The 18,908-nt window shown below is 34.1% G+C and overlaps 1 protein-coding gene across 2 annotated transcripts in view; it reads left to right on the forward strand.

Moving 5' to 3' along the window:
* Positions 1–18,908, forward strand: part of Pja2 (praja ring finger ubiquitin ligase 2) — a 73,747-nt gene that overhangs the window by 37,403 nt on the left and 17,436 nt on the right. The window contains exons 5-7 of one of the 2 annotated variants that reach the window (XM_004841764.4): positions 5,575–5,760; positions 16,111–16,296; positions 18,542–18,653. In XM_004841764.4, coding sequence (XP_004841821.2) covers positions 5,575–5,760; positions 16,111–16,296; positions 18,542–18,653 — 484 coding nt within the window. The remainder of the gene's footprint in view (positions 1–5,574; positions 5,761–16,110; positions 16,297–18,541; positions 18,654–18,908) is intronic. The other variant, XM_004841765.4, reaches the window with a different exon arrangement.

Genomic DNA, 18,908 nt, shown 5'->3' on the forward strand with positions numbered 1-18,908 from the left:
CCAAAGAGCTAAGGTTAGCACTTTGATCTTTTAAAATATACCCAAGAACTTAAGTAACTGAGGATAAGATGTTGAGTTACAAAAAAAAAACTTTCAGTAATGCTAGCACATTTTAACCTTGGTCCTAATTGTTCTGAAGAGAGGCATGCCATCTACTGACCATTTCTTAGACCATGTGAGGTTTCTTTCAGTTTTTCTATCCATAGGACTTAACTTTGCTTAAAAGAGAAAAGCAAAAACAACAACCAAAAAACATATTTAAGAGCAAACATCAGGACAAGCATTATGGATATTGTTGGGAGAATAAAATGAATATTACCCATTTAGTTTATTTTAATTTGATATATAAAAACAGGATTCATTGACATTTCTTAAGTGCCAAACTTTGTTTCAAGAGCTCTGTAAATGTAATGTTCTTGTTCCTGTAGTGTTCAACAGCCTTATGGAGAAGACAAAAATATACAGATTCGTTGTTAAAACTGCGTTGTAAAACTGAGTTAAGCTTCTTTCTTATTTCTTTCCTAGCTGAAAGCCAGGAAGAAACCTCCCAATCAGACAATCAACAAATAAAACATTTATGAGCAGCCAAAACAAAGATCTTAAAGCACATGTTACAATATTTCAGCAAACCTTTTTATATTATTTTCAAGTTCATAGACTTTTAGGAGTAAATTAGGAATAGATGGGATTTGTTCCTCAGGCATGCTAAGGAGTTAGAATGAATTATGGTATCCTGCTGTTAAGGAAAAAGACAAAGTGGTAAGAGGCAGACACAAATAAAAACAACCATCTGGGCCTTATTAACTAAATTAAGTAACCTTATATTTAAACAGATTTCATTCGTATCATTGTATTGCATCACAGTTAAATAGGAATAGTGATAAAAGTGTCCCAGCGTGCTTACATTCTGTCAAAAATTTCACTTTTCCTTAGGCTCCTCTGTAGTTGAGTGTCATAAGAACCTGTGATAAATACCAGATAATACAAACTAATCATTTCCTTGTGGAGTTAGGAAATGACAAATTGCTTTTGGTTGTATTTCAGTATTTTACTTTTACCTGGAATTTACACATGAAGTATTTTTTTCCTCTATAAGTCACATACAGTTTTATTTCATATGTGAAAAAAGTTTCTTTGGTTCACAACTAATATGTAAAAGAGGTAACACTGTAAGTTATTGTTGCCTGTGTCTCTTAAGTGCTAACAGAGGTAATACCAATGAAAGACCATATGAAGATCAAAGAAGTAGTTTTTACTTAAAGATGTCTAACTCACCTGCTTTTAAAATGAAGAACGAACATCTCTACTCTTCTCTATTCTACAGTCACTATATCTGTGTCCTATTTATTCTGTTGCTCACTGTCATTGAAAAGTTATTTTTAAGTCTTTTCTTTTTCATTCCTTACATTCCTGTCATTCTTAGTAGAGAACTTTGTTTCTTGCTTTCCTGGTGATGTTGAAATAATTAAATGTGAACATTGTTTTCTCTTCATATCAGAATGTGTTATTTTCTCTTCCTAGTTTTAATTTCTTCTTCAGTGATCTATACATACAGTTATTTCTGACATCTTACTTTATCTCTGTCCTTAGCTCTAGCTTGCTTCCCTCTACCTCTCAAGCTTGAATTTTTCTAAATCCTGAGGAAATCCTTCACTTTACATTGCTCTGTTAGGTACTTGCCTGTTAGTATTTTCTCTTCCACTGCTGAATTTATAGAATAAATGTTCTACATACACTGTTTCTATTCTGTCCCTATTCTTATCCACTCTTAATTGCCTTAAAATGCAATTCCTAGTATTCTTTCTTTATTCTGTATTCTTTATTCAGTGAATTCCTGATTTCCACTTTCTTTCATCTTTTCTCAGTACCCATTTATTTCCTTTGATTTCTCTGTTACTGTTCAGGCTGCTAGTCATCTTTTCCTTCTTCATAGTTTTTCTTCCATTGGCTTATGTTAATTTCTTTTTTCCTGTCTCTTCTCTAGATTCTAGAGGCCTGCAAACTTGTTCCTAAAGGATAATCACATAGTAAATATTTTAGACTTTAGGGCCCAAAAGATAAGGGATAGTATGTAGGAATTTATATAACCATTTACCATACCCATTAAGCATGTAAAAAAACAAATCACGTTTTCTAAATCATGAGAAAACAGATAGGTGACTTAATTTAACTGATGGGCCAGAGTATAATTTGCTGATATCTGATGTAAAGAAAGACAAAAGTTGTATAATCAGGAGGCTAATTCTGCCGATAAGGACAAACCAGAAGATGTAGAGTAGGTTTTCTTCGGTAAGAAAAAGAGAAAAATAGTGGTACTAGTAGGAAATCCACTGAAATTTCTAAACAGGTTCTGTTATGAAAGAAGTAACCATTGCCTTTTTAAAATGTTCACCATTTTCCACAAGTTGTCCCAGGTAATTTGACTGCAGTATGTATCTAAACACCACCATAGACTTGAAAAGTGAATATGAATATCTTTACTTTGGGCTGGGGATGTGAGTGAGTGGTAGAGCATTTGCCTAGCATACACAAGGGTTTGATCGCTACACCAAAAAAAACCCCAAAAAACTTCATTTTATAAATATAAATATAAATGAGCTCAGGGAAGTTAATTGCCTAAGCTTGCATCACTAATAAGAGTCTAATAATCAAATCTTTCTAACTGCAAGCTAGCACTTATTGCTGTTCTACCACCAGTGGTAAGAAAAAGGTGGCTGTGGGTGCAGTATTCAGCTGATACTAAGTATAGTACTTTGCTTCTTCAATAAAGAAATTGCTCATAGTAGGTTTTCACTTGATTTTTTTAAATAGTAGAAAAATCTTAATCTGTTTACATGGTCTCTGACTAACCCTCTAAGTCATTTTAGAATTTCAAGGCTACAAAGTAGTGCTAAATTTGAAATTTGTCATAGGTAGTAACATTCACAATGAAATAGAAATTGTTCAGATACTAATTTCTATCAGTCATATAAAAATGCAAAATAATTTCTGGAACATAGTTGAAAGTATTCATTGTTGGCCTTTTTCATACAAACTATAAAGACCTAAATGTTCTCTGTTTAAATTGATGTGATTACATAGTCTTTAGTACTTTCCAAGAGCTTATAAGCACTTCACTCACTAAGCTCATTGGAAACTACTTAGTAAAGAAACTAATTTTGCACTTAAATAAAAAAGGAAAATTCCACAGACCAATTACATTTAGTTGAGGGTTTTGGGTTTTTTTTGAACAAAACAAAATAGAAATATTTCTGGATCAGCAGCTGCCAAACAGAAGATGATCTGAGAAATTCTGCCCAACATGATCAGAAAGCATTTAGGAAGATGAAGAAGCGGCATAGAAAACAGTTTAATTGGCTACAGCTTAGTTGATCAGTCAGTCAATTGGTTACAAATTAGTTAGTTGTCTTTTGCAGCCAACCAAACCTCACTATGCTTAAAATACATACCGTACTGTATTGATTTGGCTTGTTGAGAAGAGTTCAACTTCCCAGTTCAAATCCGTAGCCTCCAGAAATTTTATTTAACTCATGAGAGATAAATGCAGTAATGTTAAAGAAGCAGCTGTGCTATAGAAAATTGGACTGAATAAGCAAGAGGTCCAGTCTATGAAATAATTGAAAAATAAAAACAGTATTACACAGGAAGATCTTAAAAGAAATGAGGTCTGATCTAATCCTAAAAGGAGAAAAAAGATCGAGTGATTGTGAAGACCTTAATGATGAGAGGATTAGTTGTGGAAAAGTTCATGCTTTGGGAGCAGTATTTGGAATGGAACATTCTTGTAAGGGGATGGTTGGGTATAAGAATGTACTGAGATCATATTGTAGTAAAGCATCCATGTTATTCAGAGAAATTTAACTGGTACACAGACAAGTGTTTTAATTACTTATTTACTGAGTAAATAATTATTATTTATTGAGAATCTTAAAATGTACTATTACTTCACACCTGAGACCTAAAAGATACTGGTTATGAGGTAACCAAGTATTTTTGAGGAAAAAATGTGTTGTTAAAGAAATGATTTGCTAACAGTTGTTAGTGGTTATGTTATTTTCCAGGCACTCTTCAAGTGTTACATATTAATTCATTTATTCCTCAGATGAACCTAATAATTTTTTGGATAGTGTTACTATATTCAGCTGATATTGGCAAGACAGAGACAGGAAGGTTTTCACACATAGTAGGTGTGGTATGACTTTGCAAAGCTTCATAGTGAAAGAAACATAGTTCAATAAGTGCCTTTTCTTGTGTTAGATTTTGATACTTATGTAAGTCTAGTAATGGTTTACTTAATCTTAGATTATTCTTTGAGTCACAGAAAATTGTATGAGTACATGCAACTTTGGCTCATCCCCAATTGGAAGAACACATTTCAGTTGCTACATCTGCTCTCCAGGATATTTATGTCCTGCTGTCCATTATTTACTGAAAATTGGAAGTTGGTTTTATTTTACTGTTTCTTGGTTTTTTTGTTTGTTTGTTTGTTTGTTTGGTACTGGGGATCGAACTCAGGTCCTTGTGCTTGCAAGGCAGGCAGCGGCACCACTGAACTAAATCCCCGGCCCTATTTTACTATTTTTAATAAACTTCTCAGAGCTGAGATTAGTGCTTCTCATTATTAATAGTACCTTGATCTCTTGATTTGTCTGTCTGTAAAAGGAACCCAGATATTTATAACATACGGTTGTCATCAAAAAATGTAACTTTCTACTAACCATTTCTTTCCCAAGATACAAACTTAAATTTGTTATTTTTGATTGTGTAAACGTAAAGTGAAAAATGGAAATCTTTAAGGGGATTCTTGACCAGTGTTAGAAAGCACATTTAAGACTCATTTTCAGTATTGATCAGCAGTACTTTAGCCTTTGGTAGTATAATGACTAATTCTTTAAAACTTAAGTAAATTAACCACATTAGCCAAAGTTAAATAATCAAAAGTGCTTTTCCAAAGTTCCTTTATTAATCCTGTTTATTGTACCTTTTCATTTCCTTATTCATTCCTATACTCCATTGAACTGAAATTTATTTTTTCATAGACCTAAGGATTTCAGTGAGGATTTTCAGTGGTCCTTTTTATAAATTTGTGTATGTATGTGTGTGTGTGCCTGTGTGTGTAAAAGGTAGAAGAAAACAGTTAAACTTTTACTACCTAGTAATATTGGAAATCTTTTCGTAGAATATATACATCATTGTCAGTATATAATTACAGAGTTGTTTCAATCAAGTCAGTTGAACAATCAATCTATTATTTATTCCATTTATGATTAGCAAATTGTGTTTAAATTTTATTTAGAAATGTCAAGTCAATAGGTACTATGGAAAAATATATCTCAGTGAAAGAAAAAATAAAATGATAGATTTCATAGCCTGCTGTGTTCCATATTCATTTGGGTTACATTCTCTTCAATCTATTTCTGTATGTTTTAATGTCAAAAAATTGAAATAGCACTTGACTAAGCATATGTGGCATCAGAAGTCCCCTTTATACCATGATGCCTTGTCAGTACTCTAAAAGATAAAAATAACTGAACATATAGCAATAGTTTGTTTTATTTCTGTTTTCATTTATAGTTCAGAATGTAGTGATGGGGAATGGTCGGCTTCTTTGCCTCGTCGATTTTCTGGTACAGAAAAAGATCAGTCCTCAAGTGATGAAAGCTGGGAAACTCTGCCAGGAAAAGATGAGAATGAACCTGAGCTACAGAGTGATAGTAGTGGCCCTGAAGAAGAAAACCAAGAATTATCTTTACAGGAAGGGTATGTTAAACAGTGAGATTGATTTATTTTTATGTGTATTGTTCAAGAATAGTATAGATCACATCCAAATGTTAGGTATATAATTAATTGCATTTATAAGCCTCACATGGGATCAGTAGGCTCTACTGTTTTTTTTTTATGATGCTTTTGATATTTTTAAAGGAACAGTTAAAAACACTAGCTATTTTATTATCGTCTTTGGAATTATAACATGTGCTTTCAACTTCCTTTATTGAGAAAATTTGAGCATTTAAAAGGTCATTTGGTTGTATTAGGAATGAGTAAATTAGAGTTGGCATTGCAATATAATGGCCAAGGAGAATGTGCATCATTCTCAAGAGGGAAATCTTTCACAGAAATAGAAGCAGTAAGTTGCAGAAGTTGAAGTTTTAATGTTCTTACCTACTTCACTGGATGGTATCTTCAGAACATCAGTGATTGATGGTAAACACCCTTGACTGTGCCTAATTTTAATGGGAATGTTCCCAGTCTGCCAGTTGTTGAATTTACATTGTGAAAAGCCAGATAAAAAATTTTTTTTCTTTGTGTGTCAGTCTTTATTGCAGCTTCTCAGTTGGTCAGCTATAGTATGAAAGTAGTCATAGGTAATATGTGAATGAAAGGGTGTAGTGTTCCAACAAAATATTTACAGAAATGGTGACAAACTGGAAATAACCTGTGGCCATGGTTTACCAACCCTTTTTCTAGTATTTCCATACTAAGAATGGTTCTGGGGTTTAGGTTGATTTTTATACACACACACATACACAAATTCTTTTTAAAACCACACTAGGGAAATAACCCCCTTTTATTGTTTTATAGGTTTCTAGCTAGACTATTTGTTGCATTATTTTTTCCCCCCATTAACTTTATTGGTACATTTTAGTTATACAGTACAGTTACATTCATCATTGGGATCTTGTACCATTACATGAGTCTCTTGGTTCTTATTTTTTTTCCCCTTCCTTTGCCCTCCCTTCACCCCCTCCACCCTTCCCTATTTGCAAAGACTTTGTTTCCATTTTTTTCCTCTTCTCATATTTTTTCCTTTCCCCTTTTTCCCTTGTCCTACCCCTCCCAATTCCCCTGCTCTTTTAGACCTTCCTGTTACACAATATCAGTTGCGCATTTTTAAAATTACAATATTAAGATCTAGGAGACATTACCACAGATTTTACAGAATTTAAAAGGATATAGAAAGCATATTACAAAAATCTGTTTTGAAATAAATTTGACAACTTCTAAGAAGTAACTTAGAAGACAAATTAATGAAACTAACTCTGGAGGAAATATAAAATTTGAATAGCACCTATTAAAGAAAGTATATTCCTACCGTAAAAACCTACCTATATGTCAACAGCAGGCTCATAAACATGTTAACTGATAAATTATATCAAATAATTAAAGCAGAAAAAAGAAGGAACACTTCTCCCCTCATTTTAGGAACTCAACATTGTGCTAATCCTAAAATTGGATAAAGATAATAGAAGAAAAAAGTATGAACATAGATAGAAATTTGTTTAACAGAACTACTAGAAGTCAGATCTGGCAGTATGTAGAAAGTGGTTTTGTTATAGGGATGGCAGTGTTGGTTCAGCATTGGAAGATCCACCCCCAAAAGTCATCATTTTAACAGAGGAAAGGAGAATGCCATATGATCCTGTCACTAGTTGGAGAAAAAGTATTGGACCAAATTCTACAGCTGTTCATGGTAAAAGCTATCAGGAGACTGGAAGTAGAACAGAAACTTCTCAACAAATTAAAAACATGTACTCCATACTTCCAACGAGAACGCCTTGTATGAATGGAGAAGATACAATGCTTTCTCCTTAAGGTGGGGAACAAGGGCAGATATGCTTACTCTTCATCTGTCCATTAAACTTTGAAACCTAGTCCCCACCAAAATAGTCTGGCAATAAAATGACACAACTAGGATAGGATTGGCACGGCAGAAGCAAAATCTTTCTATGTAGATGAAATGATCATCTACAGAGAAAATACTAAGAAATCTCTAGGAGCCCCTAGAACTTGTGCTTGAATTTAGCAGGATTAGAAAACACAAGGTATATATAAAAATTCAGGTCTGTATATACTTGCTATAAATGAAGAATTGGATATTGAAATTTAAAAGTTATGTAGGAGTACAAAGGACCCAGAAAAGCCAAAAACAAAAACAAAAACAGTGTTGGAAGACATTTAGCACCCAATTTTAAGACTTCTTCTAAAGCTACAGTAATCAAGGCAGTGTTGGTGTAAGGAAAGACATATAGATCATTGGAATAAAACAGAGAATCTAGAAATAGAACCACACATATATGGTCCACTGAGTTTTGAAAGATTATTTAACATTAACATTTTATAGAATATAAACTCGATTCAAGAGCCGAGGAAGAGATAGTGTCTTCAGCAAACGGCACTAGAACACCTGGTATCCGTATATAAAAAATTAACCTCAACCCTTTTTTTCCATCCATGAAAATAACTTGAAGGGATCTATGAACCTAAATATGAAAGCCGAAAAGTATAAAACTTTAAGAAGAAATTATAAGGGAAAATATTTATGAATTCAGGGTAGGCAAGAACTACCTAGGATACAAAAAATATGATGTATAAAAGAAAAAAATTGATAAATGAGATTCCATCAAAATTTAGAACTTTAAATGACATCATTAAAATGTAGTCCTTAAACAGACCATATTTACAATGCATATAACCTATGAGCAGAATATATAAAGAATTCTTAGAGCTCATTAATAGACAACCCAATTAAAAAGTAGACATAAGAAGATGATAAATAGCCAGTATAGCACAAGGAATGGTGTGCAACTCTAGAATCAGAAAAATACTAATCAGTACAATAACAAGATTGAATTATACACTCATTAGGGAGATGAAGTCAAAAGTTTTAAAAGCCTTGTCATGACTTTTTCTTTTTGTTGGATTCTCCCCCTTTGCGTTTAATTTGTCACGCGCAATGGATTCATTCTGCTGGGTTTCCTGGGGTTGTGATCCTCGTCTTTTCCTAGGGTATTGTCTAAAATTTTTTGGAGTGCCAGTTTGGTATTCTTGAAGTTCCTGAGATGCTCTTTATCATGAAAGTATCTTATTTTTCCATCAATTATGAAAGATAGTTTTGCAGGATACATCAATCTGGGTTGGAGGCTGTTTTCCTTTAGGGCTTGAAATACATCACTCCAACCTCTTCTTGCCTTGAGGGTTTGCATTGAGAAGTCTGCTGTGATTCTGATGGGCTTTCCTTTGTATGTGATTTGTTTCTTTTCTCTCACTGCTTGTAGAATTTTATTCTTCTGTTGGATTTCTGGAATCCTAACTATTATAGGCCTGTGTGTAGATTTCTTTTTGATTAAGGCTAGCTGGAGTCCTATATGCCTCACTTATCTGTATGTGAAGTTCTTTTCCCCTCCTTGGGAAGTTTTCTGGCATCACTTCTGTGAACAGATTTTTTTATGTCATCTGCACTGTCTCCTCTTTCTTCATTGACTCCAATCAGTCTTATGTTATTCTTCTTTGCATCGTCTAGCAGCTGCTGGATTGATTTCTCATGTTCCCTTACAATTTTAAAGCAATTTTTCTTTTCCTCCTCACTAATTGCAATCTTATCTTCTGTATCTGAAATTGTATCCTCACATTAGTTCATTCTGCTGCACAGACTTTCGATGGAGTTTTTAATCTCTTGGAAATCTGTTTGTATCTGTTACATGGATTCCATTTGTTTCTTATGTTGGGATTCCATCATATACCTCAGATCCTCTCTTTTTTTATCTGTGTCCTCTCTAGATTAATCATGTCTTGCACCGTGAGCAAAATCTTTGCTGTTATCTGAGTAAATATTTCTGATTTCATTTTTCCCAGATCCTCTTTTGTTGCCAGTTCAGAGAGTCCAGGTGGTTGAGTATCAGAGTGTTCCATCTCATTTGCCTTTTGGGTTGCTGTAGGTGATCTGGAAGTCTGTTTTTGAGGCTTGTTTACGTGTCTTCTCATTTCCATGGCGGTGGTGGGGGGGCACTTCTGGCACCCATGTGGCTCACCTTCTCTGCCCTAGGAGCTTGGGATGGCAGTGGGGGAGCTTCCTTCCAGGTGCTGGGACCGGCTCAGCTTCAGTGCCCTAGGAGCCTGGGATGGAGTCGGGGGAGCTTCCTTCTGGGTGCTGGGACCGGCTCAGCTTCTCTGCCCTAGGAGCCTGGGACGGAGGCGGGGAGTTTCCTTAGGTGCTGGGACCAGCTGAGCTTCACTGCCCGTACTTGTTGCATTATTAAAGTCTTTTTCTTTTATTATTCTTTTCATTATTAAAGTCTTTTTTTTTAAAGTATTATTCTGTCAATAGATTTGCTAATATTCACCTTTTGAAATAAACCCAATGTGATCATATATTCATGATTTAATGTTAGATCCCCCCCCCCCCCAGTACTGGGGATTGAACTCAGGATCTTGCTCTTGCCAGGCAGGCGCGACACTACTGAGCTAAATCTATGGCCCTTAATGTTAGATTGTTTTGCTATTATATAGGACCTTTTTTTTTTTTGGTAGCCAGGATCGAACTTGGGTCCTTGCACTTGCGAGGCAGGCAGTAGAACCACTGAGCTAAATCCCCGGCCCTATAGGACTTTTATATTGAGATCCTTAAGTGGGCATTGTTTCTAGATTTTTGCTTTAGTATCAGTGTGATACTTTCTTTGCTTAAAAAAATGCCCTTTTTTGAATCTTCTGCATCTGTTGTTTAAATAGCTTATTTACCCCTTTAAAGGTTGTTAGTATTTGTGAAACTATTTGGGCTTGGTGGAGAATATCTTTTTTTATTAGTGCATAATTATAATATAGAGTAATGAGATTTGTGTTGCTATATTGATACATGCCTACAACATATTTTTAATATTTTCGTTCTTATCCCTCTCTTCCTTGTTTCCTCTCCCTCATCTCATTCTCCATTTCTAAAAGTCTGCCTTCTAGTTACCTGTCATCTTTCTTCTATTTTATTTACTTTAGATTACTCATATTAGAAAAAACATGCGATATTTAACTTTCCGAGACTGGCTTATTTTACTTAACATGATGTTCTCCAGTTCCATCCATTTATCTGAGAAATATCTTTTTGATCATTTTCCTTTTTTCTTACGATAAATGGTTGGTTCTGATTTTTAGTCTCTCATGAGTTCTGCTTTGATGTTATGTTTTCATAGGGGAGATACTCATTCTGGATATTAAAATTTGGTCTTTTCAAACTAAATTTTCAGCTAGAGATTAATTTGGTGAGAAAACCTAGTAAACTGCATGTACTGCAAACACGTACTAATAAAAAAAGAAATTTATCATTATCAATTTTCTAAACTGAATACTCAAGAGTTAGGAGTCTACAAAAAATTCACTCAAGCTGGTGGGAATAGTGAGTCAATCTTCTTCACTATAACTTTTTATTTTATGTCAGTGGTGTCTTAAAAATGCATGCCCTTTTTTTTTGTATCTTTTGCATCTATTGTTTAAATAGCTTATTTATTCCTTTAAAGTTTGTTAGTATTTGTGAAACTATTTGGGCTTTGTGGAGAATTTCTTTTTTAATTAGAGTATATTTGTATACATCTGTAGCTCATCAGTCTCCCTTTAAAGCATATTACACCATTTCCAGTGCAGTATAAAAAGCATTGAATGTTTCCATTTCTCTGTCCCATCTTTTGTGCTACTTGTGTTATGAAACTTGTTTTGATGTATATTGTAAACTCTTTACTACATTGTTATCATCTCTGTTTATACAGTAATATTTAGTAAGATTTAATTGATAAAAGCACTGGGTATTTGCACAGATAAAAAGAAGAAAATCTAGGTAAGAGGGACTGATAGTATATAATATTCAAACACTGTAAATTATAGGCTGTGGTGTTTACTGCCAAGGGAATAAAGCAGTAATGTGCTAAAAGGTAACTGTTAGGGAACTACATTAATTAGAGTGGTCTGGGAGGATGGCTCAGGAAATGGCTTGTTTTTTAGGTTGTTTTATTTTGGTTTGCTTTGCTTTGTTTTGGTTTTTAGGTTTTTTTGAGACAAGATCTTGCTCTGTAGTTCAGGCTGTCCTTGAGCTTGCAGTGATCTCCTGCTTCAGCCTCCAAAGTGCTAGAATTAGGCGTGCACCACCATGCCCAGCTAGTTTCTTTTTCTTGATTAGTGTATGTCTATAATAATTTCATTCACCTTGGGGAATTGGTACATATACAAAGTCTTAAACGATTAAGGAATTGAGCTGAGATCAGAAAAGTAAGAATAGTTAAAGAAGAGCTCTGTAGGCAAAGGGAAAGCTAAAAACAAACACTGAAAAGGAAAAGATTTGATGAAGATGATGGCGCTGAAACATAGACAATATTGACAGATTCCTAGCAAAATAAATTCTACCAAAACTTAGAAAAAAAGAAAGTCTGAATAATCTTATAATTGTTACAAATATGGAATCACTTGTTTGAAATCTTTCCATGATGAAAACAACTGATCTAAATGGTTTTTTACCTAAATTATTTTAAACTACACTTTAAAGGATCACATCATTACATTCTTAACAAAAATTCTTCCAAGGACTAGAAAAAGAACTACTCCCCCAGCTCATCCTGTAAGTCCAGTATAGTCCTGTTACCAACAGTGTATGTGAAAACAATTATAAGCCTATTTCATTCGTTAAAACAAATGTTAAAATTTTAAAGAAAATTATTGGAAATCTGAATTATAAAGATAATCTGTATTTTTAAAAAAATACCAATCTGAGTTTATTCCAAAAATGCAAGGGTGATTATCATTCATCATATTAGCAGAATGTAGAAAATCCATATTATAGACTATAGATGCAGTGGTAAAAAAATCACTTAGTAGTACTCAACACCTTTTGCATATGATAAAAACTCAGAAGCTAGGATTAGAATGATATTTCTGTGACCAAGGATATCTGCAACTTGTAACAACTCGGTAGAAATCATTCTACTAAGGAAGCATTAAAAAATTTCTCTCCTTAAAATTAAATTGAGTTAGGAAAAGGATGCTTAGTGGTACTCTTTATAACCATTGTAGTAGAGGTCTTAGCATGGCATACTAGGAAAATAATAAATGGCAAAAAAGATAAAAAAGGAAGAAGCTGGGCCTAGTGATGCATTCTGTTACCCAGAACTCGAGAGACAGAGGCAGGAGAATCACAAGTTCAAGGCCAGTGTAGGATTCATAGTGAGTACGAGGCCAGCCTGAACTACACAGTAAGACCAGATCCTCAAAAAACAAACAAAATATATATTTATACACACACACAAAGCATGCCAAAAAATGTATGCACACTTCAGGAAAAGAAAAACTTGTATAAATATTGTAATACTTAATTTATTGAGACATCATGAGGTTAATAATGGCCCCTACGATTATAAGAGGTGCTCAAAATGGTGGCCATTAGCTTCCAGACATTTATTAGGATAGTGAATTGCTGCTTGGGTAGCGTTGGACACTGAGATTGTTCCTCATGCGTTTTCAGTTTCTTCTCTAATGGGCTGCAGTGTAGTAGATTTTCTGTGATATATGACAGTCTCTAGGGTCGCCCATACAAAGGTAACACGATATGTTGAAAAAACAACCTACTATTTCTCTTTTCCTGAAGTGTGTATACATTTTTTGGTGGAATAAATATATGAAAGAAAAGCAGTTTGCTTTAAATATATTTGAGGTTTTTTGATGCATTTATATTTTAATCACATCGGCCTCTGGAGAGGACTTGTATGCTACATCACAGAATGGCAGAGGACATCATAGCCAGGTGTCCTTGTGGTCTGCCTGGGTCTGTGTCCTGCCTCAGTCTCTCAAGTGCTGGGATAACAGGCATGCATCACTAGGCCCAGCTTCTTCCTTTTTTTTATCTCTTTTGCCTTTTATTATTTTCCCAGTATGCTATGCTAACACCTCTACTACAGTGGTTATAAAGACAGTGCCACTAAGCATGCCAGCTCAGGTCTCTCTTATTGTAGTCACTAATGCCATTATGGAGGCCTCATCTCTTGATTTTGTCTAATCCTGATTTCCTCCCAAGTCCCCATCTTCAAAAACATTATATGAATTTAGGGGTTAAGATACCAACACTTGAACTTCGGGGGCACATTCAGTTCATTACAGGGTGCTTGCTGTTCTGTGTTAGAAGAACCCTTCCTCCCCACAGGTGTTCCTTTTCTCTCCAGCTCTTTACTGTGGCAGAACTGTTCCCTCTTCTGCACAGAACTTCCTTGTCCTCTTTTTATCCCTCAGTCCTGCTAATCCTCTTTGTGGTAAGGCCTTGGAGAGAGCATAGAGTCCAGTGCAAATGAAACAAGAGAAAACATGAAATAGGTACATGAATAAACACTTCTTTCTTGAGGCAGTTAGGCCTTTCTTTTTAAATAAATTTATTTGTAACATACATAAAAACATACAAATGATACATATTAATGTGTACTATGTGATATTTTGATAAATGTGTACATTATTTAATTATGTAATGCCTACATCAGGTTAAATACATCTACCTCTTCTAACACTATTTCTTTATGGTGGAAATAATCAAAATCCTTTCTCCTGCCCTTTTGAAATATACAGTACATAATTGTTATTTATAGTTACCTTGCTGTGCAGTAGCATTCTGGAACTTCTTACTCCTATCTAACTGTAACTTTGTACCCCTTAATCTAGCCCTTCCCATCTCTTCCCAGCAATCTTTTGTTTTTTAAAGGCAGAACTCCTTTTTTTAATACTACTATCAAGCCAATTGTGGCCTGGCACAGCACCACTCTTCTAGCCTACTAAATTTTTGGTTAAATAGTAAGAATTTGTACGTACTGTAAGAAACATGTTGATAGTATATACTATATCCCACTTATTTTCTGTTTCTTCAACTGTTAGAATGAATCACAAAGACAGAATCAAATGTATAAGCAAAATATGTAGCCACAAGTTGCTTGTATAGGTATTAATAACATGTTACAAATTGTTTAGATTCAGAATTATTTCTAGTTTTGTTGAGTTTAAAGAACCTATAAATTAATACTTATTTCTTACACTAAGTTATTTTTACCAATATATTTGAGTTTTATAGATCTGAAATACAGAGTTCTGAGTCATTGTGATATCTCTATAATAGAGAAAAAAAAAGAAAGTCACATTTTTTTGTTAGGAGTATGTTAGAAATAACAGGAATATTTCTGAGGACTTTTCCAGGCTTAATCATTAAATTATTTTTTGAAAGCTGTTTTTCAAAGATTTGTTATTACCATTTGCAGCATGTGAATAGAAAATGGCGGTTATATATGCAGCACTATTAGAGAGGGTGAGCTACGGTGATGAGTCACAATACTGTGTGCCCTAATTTAGAGGCACTCAGTGTACTGGAGGAAACAAGGAAGTCACCACATGAGCTAGAGTACAATGTGACTGGTGCTATCACGGTGTGAAAAAAAATCTCTTATTTAGAATTTTTAAACTTGATCTTATATTTTTATTCCATTTGGGATTAATTTTGTATGGTAACTAATTATGTTGTGCTAAAAAAACATCTGCTCATTATAAATTACATATTAAAATTTCAGCAGAATGAATAGAACTTTGTTGTGTTCATTTCTCTGGTTTTACTAGACTAACCATACTAAATGCCTAATCTTAAAAACTTGTTATTCTGCAGTGTTAGTTTAGTATTGGAAATTACTTAAGCGTTGATGGGTTTAGGTATATAAAGAGATATTGTTTCTATGTACAGTATTTAAAATGCATTGACTCTTGCACACTAGTGAGTATTGTTGCCTCTCCTTTGTATATAGCAGTTCCTTAGTATCCACCAGGGATGGCTTCTGGGACTTTCCATGGACCCCGGAGTCTGTTGATGCTCAGTTTCTTGCATAAAATAGTGTAGTATTTGCATACAACCCATACACATTTTCCCGTATACTTTAAATCATCTCTAGATTATTCATAATACCTATTTTTAAAGATTCATAATACCTTATACAGTGTAAATGAAGTATCTAGAAGCAGAACCACTAGGTCAGTGGACATTCACACACTTTATAGCTATTGCTCTTATTTTTGTCCTGCAAATAAAAGGAAATAAAGTAGTATAGATAATTTATGTAAATCAAATGAATATGTTCCTGTGTAGGACCTATTTCTAGGCACATATGACCCCATAACAAATTTTCATTCTTTTAAAATAATTTTGCAATTAAGGAAATCAGGAGAGAACCAATAACTTTGTACTAAAGGAATATGGAGTCTACTTGCACGAAATAGAATTCTTTAAAAAACAATGTTATGGTGTGGTTTAAAATATTTTTTTCATCCTTTAAATATTTTTATTAGAGAACACACATCCTTGGAAGAGGGAGAAATTCCTTGGTTACAGTACAGTGAAGTCAATGAAAGCAGCAGTGATGAGGGAAATGAGCCTGCCAATGAATTTGCACAGCCAGAAGCTTTCATGTTGGATGGTAACAATAACCTTGAGGATGACTCCAGTGTGAGTGAAGACCTCGATGTGGACTGGAGGTGTGTAGTAGTGTTATTAGCCTGCCTAATTGCTCATTGAGCAGAATTGATTCGTGATTTTCTGATAGATGAAAGGTGTCCTAATGTTCCTGTTAGTCTTTTTCAAAGCTCAGTTTAGATGTCACTTTCTTCATGGACTCTTTTCTTTCTCCTAGTCAGAGACTTCTTTCTTTGACCTTTATCTCCCTTGACAGTTACTTACCTTACATCCTTTATATATCTTGGGGGACTTTAGATTTTCTGTAATGGAATTTAACTGGAAGAAAAGACAAATTCTTAAAAATGTATTTGTGCAGAGAAGGAAACAGGTATGTACACCAAACCATAATTCCCTGGAAAGAGTAACAAAAAGGGAACAAAAAACTATCTTTTCTAAGTTTCAAAAATTAGTTGCTTCCAATGCATTCTTGAAGGATAAGCCCACCTGATAAATCAAAAACATTAAATTCTGAGCATTGTATCTATAAGTAACAATACTATAGTACACTTCACTTACACACACTTTTATTTGGAGCTCAGCATTCTTTGTCAGCATAAATTTAATATTTTTAACATCTCCAGAAAAGTATAGTTTTATTTTCCATATTTTATGTACAGAGAAGGAAAATTATATTTTTTAATTCTTCTGATTCAATCACAGGTGAATTCTTTTATTCATTCAGAATCTATATTTTAAAAAATATTATGTCATGGGTCACGGCATATAAAGCAACATTAAGAGTCAGAAAAGGGCTGGGGATTTAGCTCAGTGGTTCCGCCACCTGGCTTACAAGGGCAGGGTCCTGAGTTCGATCCCCAGTACCAAAAATAAAGTCAGAAAAATCAAGTTGTAGTACTTTAGCTTCCCACACTGGCACTCACCACCTTAATTGTCTGCATGAAGGTAATATTTGTACTATTTCTCTGTACCAGGTACCTGTGTGCATCTTCTCACTTAATTTGTTTTATAGATAAAAAGACAGTTCCACTTAAATAATTTTTTCAAGTGAATTATGACTCAGTTAACTACCTGACTCCAGGGTTCTTCTTTGCATTTCATCTCAGTGTTAGAGGAAGATATCGCAAGAGTGGATAGATTCAGTAATTCTTGGTATTACTGTTAATTCTAAAATCTGTAATTGTATGAAAATGTTGTTTGTACCATGTGATGTTTGTTGATTTACAAATACTACTAAGCGATAATGTATTCATAACAATCGTGTCTGTATCTTTTTTGCAGTTTATTTATAATTTTAATGATGTATGTGGATCGACATCAGCACTATTTTGGAGCTAGTATGTGTAGATGTGGATGTTTCTGAGTATAATATTCAAATTCTGATAAGATATGGTATCAACAGGAGTTTGCCTTTAAACAAAAGAAGCTGTTTTAGAAATCTTTAATTTATGAGATTATGGGAATACATCCACACAAAGTGCCTCATAGACAACCAAAAGGTCGATTAAGAGCTCCAGGAAGAGTTTGGAAATAGGTAAAGATTGAAGAATTACCTGCAGTGTGGATAATTGAAGAAATAGGATTGAATGTAATTTTTCAAGGGAGCAAGATTAGAAGAGGACCATGGACATACGTATGATTTCCAAATTTTAAATATTTAGTATTTCCAGCACTAGAGAAAATGAAGAAATCTGTGTATGTCTAGGGGTGGAAGAAGAAGATTAGTATCAGTGAAATGTATTGTTCTTCAGGGCTTATTGTCCTTTAGGAAGAAAATAAATATTAACATGTGAAATAATTTTCAAGCTGTATAATACTGATAGAGGCCTCATTCTTAGTAGAGTTGAAGAAGAGAGATTAATTACAAAGGCTTAAGAAAATAAAATATTTTTAAACCTGAAGCAGTTAAGCAGTACAAAATGAGAGGGGGAAAAAAGAGGCTGATTAATGATAGAATTAACATAGGTCTGTTTTCTTTTCTATATTCTCACCTACAATCATTGGAAATTGAAGTAAACTGAAAAGGAAATATAAACCCCCAAAAAGGGAAATATAGGATAAGAATTATCTTTATGCAGTCCTTAGAGTTAGACCTTGAAACTCACACACACAAAAAGAAAAAATTCCTACAACTGTCTCATGCAGTTAGTATAGCAGCCTTTTAGAGAAATGGGTATGCTTATTAAACCATACATTAAAATATTTTAAGATTTTCTGCTTGGCAGATGTTTGTTATCAGTCTGCTGATATAGTTATCTCCTTAGAATAAGAATTCCCAAATTAATTGAGTTTTGTTTTGTTTTTCAGCCTATTTGATGGCTTTGCAGATGGGCTAGGAGTTGCTGAAGCTATTTCTTATGTGGATCCTCAGTTCCTCACCTACATGGCACTTGAAGAGCGCTTAGCCCAGGCTATGGAGGTAAAACATTAACTCTGATGCTTGAACATAAGGGTTTTCAAACCTGTCCTTAAGAAAAGGTGATGGGCTGGGGATTTAGCTCAGCAGCATAGCACCTGCCTGGCAAGCAGGAGGTCTTGACTTTCATCCCCGGTACCAAAAAGAAAAGGTGAATGGTTTTCTTAATAGTTTGCTTCATTTAATAACAGTTACTGAATGGTGATTGTCACCAGTATGTATGGGTAAATTGTATTTTATGCCCAAATGCCTCATATT

This window comes from Heterocephalus glaber, unplaced genomic scaffold (genome assembly GCF_053883595.1).
Source record: "Heterocephalus glaber isolate CG9 unplaced genomic scaffold, H.glaber_assembly_v1.0 deba00001465, whole genome shotgun sequence".
Classification (NCBI taxonomy): Eukaryota; Metazoa; Chordata; class Mammalia; order Rodentia; family Bathyergidae; genus Heterocephalus; species Heterocephalus glaber.